At 39.4% G+C, this 10,976-nt stretch overlaps 1 protein-coding gene across 1 annotated transcript in view; it reads left to right on the forward strand.

Moving 5' to 3' along the window:
• Positions 1–10,976, forward strand: part of CCDC102B (coiled-coil domain containing 102B) — a 239,920-nt gene that overhangs the window by 87,869 nt on the left and 141,075 nt on the right. The window contains exon 6 of the mRNA XM_012725769.1: positions 4,982–5,098. Within this exon, the coding sequence (XP_012581223.1) occupies positions 4,982–5,098 (117 nt within the window). The remainder of the gene's footprint in view (positions 1–4,981; positions 5,099–10,976) is intronic.

Below are 10,976 nucleotides of genomic sequence, written 5' to 3' on the forward strand. Positions count from 1 at the left end.
GCCTGGGAACGCTTATTGTCAACTTTAGGGCTCTCCAGATCTCCAGATCATATTCTTTCTCTTTAACTTTTACATCCAGATGCAGAAACCCTCCAATTCTTGAAGCTCTAAGTGGATTATCTTAGCCCTCTTGGGTCTCAGAGTTCATAGGGAAAACAGGTCCCCTCATTTGGCTGTGGGCATCCATAGGCTTTTAAATTTATTATTCTAAATGCTTAGCCTGTTTTCATGGGGAGATTTGTAGACACTGACTAATCACAAGACCATCTTCCCACAATTCCCCATAGTGATGTCTGGTTTTCAGCCCCACGGCCCCACCTTCCATATAAGGTCTTCAGAAACTGATCTACCATTGAGCTATGCAAGCAGGTTCTATTGTTCCATTTTATGCTCCATACACTTCTCAAATGCAAATCCGCTTATCTCCAACCCCACTATAACTTCAAAACATTCTACCAGAAAGGGAAGAACTCAGTACTGAAAGAAGAGATGTTTTGAAATACCAATGTTGAAAACCCAGCTAATCAATGGCTTACTTTGGTGATTTCTTCTCTTCCTGTTCATAAAAACACTATAATCGGACTTCATAGATTGACAGTAGATAGATGATGAATGTAACATATAATGATTTAGTGATCTGGCCATACATTCAAAAAGATATTAACAAACAACACAAGCAATGACTGCTATACAAAACCGTATTTTTCTATCCACATGCGTGATCAGATTTCTCAGTACCTACATTTAAAAATGAATAAATAAACCTGGTAATCTTATTTCTTTCTATCGATAAGTAATTTCATCCATGGATACACAAACTAATTGAAAAGTGTATCTATCCATCTCATTAGCAGATACATTTCCAGTAAATGATTAGTATACATTTAATAATTATCACAATATGTGGTATCTTGTCTTGTTTGTAAGCAATGATGTGCCTATAATAATTAAGATAATTCAATCCAAAAGAAACTTTGTAACATCTGAACTCTTACAGTCATTAACACCTGCATACATAATTCATGTACATATTTTACTTTGCATTGGAAAACAAAGATATTTTCATGTATAAACATGCTACACAGAATGATGATCTAAAGGAGGTAAAATAAAAATCAACATTCAAGAAATAAAATTGACAATATAGATGAATATCAAATTTCTATGGTTTTTAGATATCATTGCAACAGTAAAGTGTGACAATCATTTTATCTAAAGCATCAATATTTAAAATTAATCAGAAATTTCCATTTTTTAATCTACATAAATATACTCGAAGAGTCTTAAAAATGTAAATAATGCATCAACAAGAGAATAAAGTTATTTAAAGGTCACTGAGACAATTGCTGGTGTTGTTATTTTGATTAAAGGAGCCAATGTATTGTGCATTGATCACAGTTACGCTTTCTTCTTTAGTATCTTTCTACCATCTGTAATTTGAGGAAGTGAATTAGGTAAAATTTACTATATAGAAAACTTTTGTAGCTATGATAATAAGGCACAAAATTTCAGAGGATTCTTCGTACACATGCAAGGAATGTGGAACCTCACCTTACTCTTATCCATCTCTAGGTTCCCTGCATTTGGGTAGCCTTCCATTATAGCTGGAGTCATTCTTTCTTCTCTCCCTCAATTTTCATAAAAACATAGTATTGCTCTTAAAATCTGACTGGTGAACACTTGGCCTTACACTTTGAAGTAGCTGATATTTAATGCTTCTAAAAATCAAATTATCAATACATTCATCAACCAGAATGCAATTCAACAATGATAAATGTTGACTTGAGGACAGTTTGATTAAAATAAAATAAAAGACTCCATCTTCAGTGTGAAGAAGACTTTGGGGGCATTCTGGGAATGAGGAAATGTGTCCTAAGCTTGTTGGAAGAAGAGAGATGTGTGAGGATCAGCTGAATGTTGTAGATACATGGGAAGTAGAGAGAAGATGTTCTAGATTTCTGATCTAATTTTAGGTAGCTATTCATCATGGCAGAACATCACGAGATAGAGAAACGAAGGTGAACGGTGATGACTTTACTTCTGAACATGCTAAAGTCGAGACGGAAATAGTTGTCAGGATGTTGAAAGTATGAGTAGAGCGATTTGAGCAATGACCAGTGATAGGCAGGTGAGGCCATGGGAGTAGATGAGACCATAGAGAACTGGGGTATTAAATGAAGCCAAAGAGATCTTGGAGGATTGGCACCAGCTAGGTCAAAAAATGAAAAAGAAGACAGAATGGTTGGGGAGATAGGAAGAAAAGAAGCAGAAGCTTTTCTACATGTAGCTAGAAGCATGTGTGAACAAGTATTGTCAACAGTATCGCTTTGTGTGGGTGAATATTGTGTGTTGGGCAGTATGGGGGAGGGATGTAGCAGAAATCAGTGGAGGGATGAATGAGAGGGAGATTGTGGAGGAGAATGTAAGAAACGCTAATTACTTGATAGAATGAGGAAACCAAGAGCTGGAATGGGAACTCCAGATTGACCAGGGCTGGGGACCAAGGAGGATCTACACTTGAGACCTAGTTACCTTCCTCATCAGCATGGAAAGTGGAAGGTTGATGGGAAAGAAAGACATTCTGCAGAAGGTCAGCATGCTGCTGAGTGTGCAGTGCCATTGGGGCCAACAGGTTGTCCCGAAAGCTGAATGTGTAGGGGACAGGAGCAAGGACTGAATTGCTGGGCATCACAGCTCTCATCTCTGTCTTCCAACTTTTCTAATAAGTTTTTTTTTGTCATATAATGGATGGTAAAACAATAAAGAATTCTTTTGTTATTCTCTCAATTTTGAAATTACTCTGCCCTAAATTTATGAAAGCTATGTGTATTCATTTTCCCCCTGAAGATAATGGTTAGGTTTTCAAAAGTGGAACGTTCTCTTTCATGTTTTAAATTGTACCAATTTTCTGTTTCATTTTCCCTCGCAGACACTCTGTTACTTAACCTTGACCATTATTATTATTTTTTGACATGCTCTTAGATTCTCTGTACAAAGATCCTTGATTTTCTACTTAGGATGATAAAGAAAACGGAATTATTTTAGTTAATTGGTCCATTCCCCCAACTGTTGTGTATGAAAATTTATTTCCCCTACCTCTTCTCCTTTGAGTGGGAAGGTTGATTGAAAGTTCTGTTGACAATGGCAGGGTTTATTGATTGATCTAATTCCCTGAGAATTAATGACCGAGATTTCAGAAGTTAAGCTGGGGGCATTCAATTATCAGACTTAATTAGATTTTACTTTGGTGAACTCAACCCATAACCTGTTGCTTTCATTTTACCCTGGGAAGTTATTATTTTCTTTAGCAAAACAACTTTTATTTTAGCCAGATATTAATACCACAGTGCTCCTTATATGAAAATGGGTGAAACATGCATAGACAGACTTTCACTCATTTTCAACCATTTTCATCTGTTATCTATTTATCAGTGCATTGCCTTCCAAACAGTTACTATAGTGGGCTTTAATGTTATACTTATAAATACAGTATTTGTGATTTGGAACTCAGATAATGAATTTGGCAAGAATATTCTTAACAGTTTTCTTCCTCCAGCTTTTAGCTTTGTGAACTTTGGAAAGTTGCTTAAGCCTACTAAAGATATGATTTACTTTTCGTAATACCTACTACAGAATTCTGTTAGGAAAGTACATGTATATATAAGGTATATATATCAAGTCTAATTCTGGAGATTTGTATATGATTAGTATTACTATTAACATTATGAGTAATATTGTTTTTTTTTTAATTTTGAAGAGTTGGTGTAACATCAGCTTTCATGTTCTAATTTGTCATAAGGTCACATACAAGTATTGGACATTTCCAGAAGCTCTAGAAATATTTACCATTATGTTTTTAGTGAAAAGTGTGATAATACAATAAAGTAGCATAGATGTATGTAGCTACACACATTTTCTCTATTTACCAAATTTCTTGGTTGTGTGGAAACTTTAATTATAAGAACAGCTATGGGGAAAATCACTGTGCATTTATGGAATTGTTCTCACTTTTCTGAATTTATTTTTTTTAAATACAGACTTGCCTTCTTAGAGAGACTCAGGTTCAAGGCCAATTTGAGTAGAAAATACATAGACTTCCCACCAGCTCTTACCACACTCATGCATAGCCTTCCCCATTGCCCCGGTAGCCTGCTTACAACTGATGACCCTGCATTGACATATTATTGTCACCCAAAAGTCCTTATTTCACCTTGGGTAACCGCTCACTGTGTAGATTCTATGGGTTTAGAGAAACATATGACAGTTAACCACCATTGTAGTATCCATCACACAGAGACTTCCACTGTCTTAAATATCCTCTGTTGTTCTTATTCCTTCTCTTCTCTCCATCCAACCCCATGATTTTTTCTATTTTGTCTTTTCCAGAATGTCATATGGTTGGAATCATTCAATTAGTAGCCTTTCCAGATTGGGTTCTCTCATGTAGTAATATGCATTTAAGGCACCTCAGAGTCTTTTTATGACTTGATGATGCATTTCTTTTTAGTAATGAATAATTTGTCATGTGTTGTTTTCCTACATTAGTTTTCTCGGACAATTTATGCATCTTTTGTAGATGTTCTACATATATTTTGTCAACTCTAATAAAACAGTGATGTGTTTTTCACAGGTCAAGTTGGTTGGTTCTGCTATAATTTTTACACTATTAAGGCTTCATAGAAATTTAGACATAGGCAGGACTACAAAGAATAATGTGGAATGAATATTAGAGACTTAAAATCAAGATCACTTGGGTTCATTGAGAACCAATGGTCAATTATCAGAGGTTTGTGGAGGTAAACATGTCTTATTCAATTCTCAATTGATTAATTAGAATTTATGAGAATTTTTCTATAAATTTAAGATTTGTCAACTCAGAATATAAAACTAAAACCTGCTTGAAAGGCTAATTTAATGGATTATCTTGGAACCAGTACTTATAGAATCATGAGATCTTGATTTTTAACCTTTTTTTTTCCAGCTTAATATTCCATATGGCCAACATAAAAATGATGTTGAAGAAATGTCATCAGGAACAAAGGAAGGGTTCAAATCTCAAATCAGCAAGGATAGAGTGGTCTGTGAATTACAAACAGAGGTAAGGTATTAAAGAATATAAATTTGAGACATCTGAAGTGATTCTATGATATTGTTCTAAGGAGTTTAACTGAGGATATTTGCTTACTTAAGGAGTAAGACACGCACCAGCAATCACGTAAGTTAATGTAATCTGGCTATTGAGTGACTTTGTAATGCTGTGGAATGGTATTGAGTCATCACTCGTGTTGAGTTATCTGATTATTTAAAAAAAAAAAAAATGTTTGACTAAGGAAACACCCTATGGAAAACGCAAGTCTTGCTGTGAGTAAATGCTCATTAAAAGTTTCTCTCAGAGACACTCTGTAGGGGAGGAGGAGGGAGCAGGACAAGGACAGGGGTGGACGAGCACAAGGGACTCTGGGAATGGTGCTCGGGGAATAGGTGGTGGGAATTTCAGGGGAACAATACACTGTTCAAAAATGAAGGATGATATAATAAATATATTTAAAAAATGTATTATCTAAAAAAATGTGCAGTGCCTGCTGGATCTAATGTGTTAGGTTATCCTCAGGACCACGAGACAGAGAGGTGCTGAATGTAGTTTCTGGTGGGTGAATAGGGGTGTTGACAGCTGATGACTGACAGACAGGGAAATCTTGCTTTTGAAGCTGTTATTGCATTTTCTAGGTATGACAAGTAAAATAGTAGAAACATCTATTTTTCACACTACCTCACCGACAACAAATTAATTTTCACAGATTGTAAACTCTGTTCTGTCTCGTTGGTAAAGGAGAATTATCACCCTTAGAGGTAGGAGCAGGGAGTGAATTATTTGCACTTCATAAAAACTAGTGCTGGCATATCGAACGTGGGAAATCATAAGTTATATGTTTTAATGGGCAATTGTGGAAGACACCTTGGAAACACATGTGTAGGCACATTTAGGACATGGAATTAAGGTAGTGAAAATAAAGCCTAGGAGGGAACGGATTTGTGTTAAATGGTCTCGTCCCTGCAAGATTCTGCAAAGACTCAACCCATACCGCCAGCCCTGCGTTTCCTATCAGATGAGCATAGCACAGCAGAAAAGCCCAACCTCAGAGCTGCACGCTACTGGGATGATTCTGGTCAAATCCTTAAGCCTCTCTGAGTCTCAGTTTGCAGAGTGAAATATGAACAACGGTAACAGGTATCACACAGGGCTTAGACACAGATACAGCGGGGAAACTTGCCTAAGGCAGCGCAGGGGGTGATGAGAATGATGAGGAAGAGTTCAGGGGAGCGGCTGCTCTGGGTCCCGGCTCGCTCCCCTGTCCATAGGCCCTCTGTAGCAGGGTGCTGTGTGGAGGACAGGCACCTTGGAGCGTCGCCATGAGAAATCCCGAACTGTGAGAACCAACATTTCCCCATGGTGAAGCTAAAGGCAAACAACTGATGATGCTTTATAACTTTTATTCTCTACGGGGAATCAACCCAGCAGGAGAAACCCCTTTTTTCTTGTCTTGAGAAGCATCTGTGTGAAGCATCACACAATAAGGTGTATGAAAGTTACCGTTCACTAAGGATGGCAGTGCAGGAAGACTCAGGGTGATATGTCAGTGATGACTCCAGAAGTTGGGGGCAAACTCTCCTCCCATCCTCGGGCTACCCAAGAGCTGGAAGAATAGTAGCAGATTCTGATGTGCAACTTTTTTTCGGTTTTGGTTCAAGAAAAAGTTCTAAACATCCTTATGAGTACGTAGCCTTGCGTAAGTTTAGCTGACTTTACACTATCCTGCAATCAATCTCCACACATGATTTCCCCTGATTCTTACTGAAGGGCTAAGTGTTGAAAGCCAGTACTGATACTAATTGGGGATGTGTTTTACCGCGATCTCCGGAGTGGTATGCTCAGTTCATAAATCTGCAGAACAAAGCCTTCTTTCAAAGGAAAATAAAAGTTGGGTTAAATTCTCACAGATACAATGTGCTGGTGTGTGTGTGTTTGTGTGTGTATGTGTGTTCGTTTAAGTTTTTTTTTTTTTAAGATTTATCTATTTATGCTTACAGCACTGGGGTACAGGCCAGAGGTGTTGAGGGTGAGAGGATTCACCAGAGACAGAGCGGGGAGCAGAACAGGCAGATGGACGAAGTACACTGCTGAGGGGAGCAGCGGGCGGGTCAGGAGAGGTCTGCCGCGCCCTGGGGTCACCTCCGGGGCAGGCGGGGATCAAACTCATGCAGAAGTGGCTTTAGCTTCTTACTGCACCACCAGGGAGGGCCTGATCTGTGTATTTTTATTTACATTTTGAAAGGCCCCCTTTTACTCTTTTGAGACCAACATTTTTTGAGACAAAACATTTTTCATGGAAAAGTAATTATATCTTATATTATACCAAAAAATATGTATCTAACTGACATTTTAATTTAAAATTATTGGGGATTTTGATTTCTTCTTTATTTATTTGTGGTTTGCTCTTTTCTCTCCCCCACTTCACATTTACATACTATTCCTACTTCATTTTGGGGAGATGGAGCAGACATATTTTTGCTACTTAACCCATTAAATACAACTAAAAATGCTAAACATTAAACTTTAGATCGAACCTGAACTTATGGTTGAAGAGTCATGCCCCTTAGGGAACCTGGGACTCAAAACATGATACTATAGTGAGTTTCCCAGATTTTCTTTTTGCCACCTGTATCTCCAAATAGGAGCGAGAGACACCAGCGGTCTGGAGACACCAACGGGCACAAAACCAAACAAAACAATCCAGAGAAAACCCAACTGAAGTCTTCTTGCTCTGAACAAAGGACTAGGGAATATTCAGACTAGCAAGACAGAAACTTCTAGAAAATAGCTACTCTGTTGTGTCCAGTTATCACAGTACAAATGGAGCTCCATCTCAGCCACTATTATCAAAAGCTCAGTGAATGGGATCCAAGGCTCCTGGCCTTGTTAGGGTGCAGGGGTGCCCAAGCCTCACTCAGCGGTAACAAGGAGCTCCTGCAGTCAGCTGTCTAACAGGGACCCCTCATTTTTACCTTGATCTAGAGCAATAAGGTGGTGATGCTCCTGCATGTTCCAAAGTGGCATCAGAAGGTCACATTTCAAATCGAATGTCTAGGTCAGTCCCAGCGTCCCATAACATAATACCCCCAATGTCCAGGATACAATTTGAGCATTACTCATAAATCAAGAGTAATGCAAAGATGTCAGCACTGAATTGATAGGGATGCTTTAATTGCCTGTAAAATTTTTAGTGTGCCCATCATCAAATGGTTTGGTGACTTTGAACATGTTTTAAAAATGAAAATAATAGTAATCCTTAATTAAAGATTTGAAAGTCATAACAGAAAAATAGAAATATCAGAATTGAAAAATCCAGCCCTCCCTAGTGGTGCAATAGGTTAAAGCACAGTGCTGCAAGCGAGCCTCAGTCGATTCAGTTTGAGTTCGAGCCGAGGCCCACAGCTGACCCACATGGTGCCACAGACCTCCCTTGTCCCACCTGCTGCTCCCCTCAGCAGTGTATGTCATCCATCTGCCTGTTCTGCTCCCCACTCTGTCTCTGGTGAATCCTCTCACCTCCCCAGTTCTGTGTGCATAAGTAAATAAATCTTAAAAAAAAAATGAACTGAAAAAACCCAACCCCTAAAATTATTTTTAAAAGTCAGCAAATGGCACAGAGGAAAACACATTGAACTTGAAGACAGAACAATAGAAATTATCCAGTTGCAAAGGCAGAAAGAAAATGTGTGAAACAGAAATTAGAACCTTTGCTGGCAGGTGTGGAGGAGGAGATTGGTGGGCAGATCACAAGAGATCAAGCATTTTGCCAATGGAGGCCAGGAGGAGAGGAGATACATGGGTAGCTGGCTAGTACTCCTGGAAATAACGAAGGAACGGTCTCAAATGCAGGACAGTCACGTGCAAGAACTCTAATAAGTCCCAAACAGCATAAACACAAAGCCTTGACTGTCAAGCTGACGGCTAACTAAGAAAAATGAATCTTGATGCTCCAAGATGAAAATTACACCTGACCTACAGGGAAAAAGACCATCACAGGTAATGAATCTCTCCAGTAACCACAGACGCCACAGACACCGCACACCATCATCCACGCTCTAAAACATGGATCAGCCCCAAATGCTCTATCATTGAGAACATTCTCAGGTCAAGTGAAAATGTCCTTTAAGGGAAGGAAAACAAAGAGAATTTGTCTCCAGCAAATAAACACAAGAAAGGATCTCATATTGGCCACAGGGCAATGCAAACTAAGGTCACCGTGAGAAACACCTGTGATTCTACCAGATGGCTAAAATAAGAAATCATGGCCACAGTGGCGGTGAGGATGCAGAGCTCCTGATGGGGTCACTTGTCTCTTGCTGCAGGAGTGTGAGTGATCCAGTCCCACTGGAAAACAGTCTTGCAGGTTCCCAAACAACTATCACTGTGATGCTTCCCTGGGCATTTCTCTCTCAGAGAAATGAAAACAGACCCACACAAAACCCATCATGAGTCTTGATGTGGTTTTAAATTTTATTTGTCAATGTCAAAACCTGGAATCAACACTGATGACCTTCTGGGGATGAACAAATAAGCCAGCTGACCATACCTTGGTGTACACATCGGCAGTCAAAGGGTTGAACTCTTGACCCACGCAGTCATCTGCCTCTCTCCCCAGAGAGGATGTTGAATGAAAAATACCAACCGCAAAAGGCTGTGTCACCCGTGATACACTTCTACAATACTGAAATGACAAAATTTAGAAATGAAGAAGAGATATGGTTGGCGTCGATGAAGGTGCAATGGGAGGGAGTGGACCTGATGATAAAGTGGCAAGACGACACATCCTTTGCGTGATGGAGATGTGATTTGGGCCATATTCTTCACAGTGTCTATTAGGACAGTTGTACTGTGAAGAAGCAAGATGTTACCATGGAGACGAATAGGGTAACATGAACATAGGGAATCTTAGTAATTCCTTGGAGTTGCTGAAGAATCCCATTATCTCAACACAAAAACTCAATAAGAAGGTCCTAATCCTTTTGAAATACATATTAGAACTTTTACCTTTTCCACAGATACCCTTGAAAATCTCTCTCTCATTTTATTTTATTAAGTAGATGATGGTCCACTTCTTATCCTAGCTTTATCTTGCTGTCTGACATAGTGGGGAGCAGTACAGGCGGATCTACTGAAATGCACTGCTGAGGGGAGCAGTAGGGGAGACAGGAGAGGTCTGCTGCGCCCTGTGGATCACTCCCTGGCAGGAGAACTAACGCATGCTGCAGTGGCTGGTGATAGCTTAATGGTGTTGAGACGTTAACTCCTACGCCACCACGGAGGCCCTGGCTAAATAATTTTTTCATACCACCATATTGTGTCATTCATTGGAGTTGAAAGGCAGAACTTTTCTCCATGTGAGCAACAGCTGGAATTCTCTAACAAGAACAGTGAAATTCAAAGGTAAGACAGTAAAATAAATAGTTCATATGCTCACTGACTCATTCAATATCTTAGGCAATCATTCATTCAACAACTACCAGCCACCGCCAGTGAATTTGGCAGTGAAGATTTGCCAGAATGAGGGAATGCTGGCCACAGTGGGCTTCACTCGGTCAAGTACAACCATCTATGCACATGCACAGAGCACAGACCAAGAAGAAGCAGCGAAGAGTGCTCAGCAACAGCCAGGAAGCGGGAGGTGGAGCTCAGAACTGTGTGAGGAGAATGCGGGTGTAGGGGTGATGCCATATTAACTGGAAGTGAGTGATTAAGGTCTTGTTTGACCTGCTAATAAAGCCTTATAGCATTTCTGTTGTGTGAGAGAATATATATTCCATGACACACGAGGTATAAATGGATCCAGCTTTGCAGAACTACCTTCAGCCAGGGATAGGAAAAAACTCTCCCACAGTCGAAGCTGTGTAATAGGTGTGTGTGTGTGTGT

Source organism: Condylura cristata, unplaced genomic scaffold (assembly GCF_000260355.1).
Source record: "Condylura cristata isolate star-nosed mole 26May11 unplaced genomic scaffold, ConCri1.0 scaffold00016, whole genome shotgun sequence".
NCBI classification, from domain to species: Eukaryota; Metazoa; Chordata; class Mammalia; order Eulipotyphla; family Talpidae; genus Condylura; species Condylura cristata.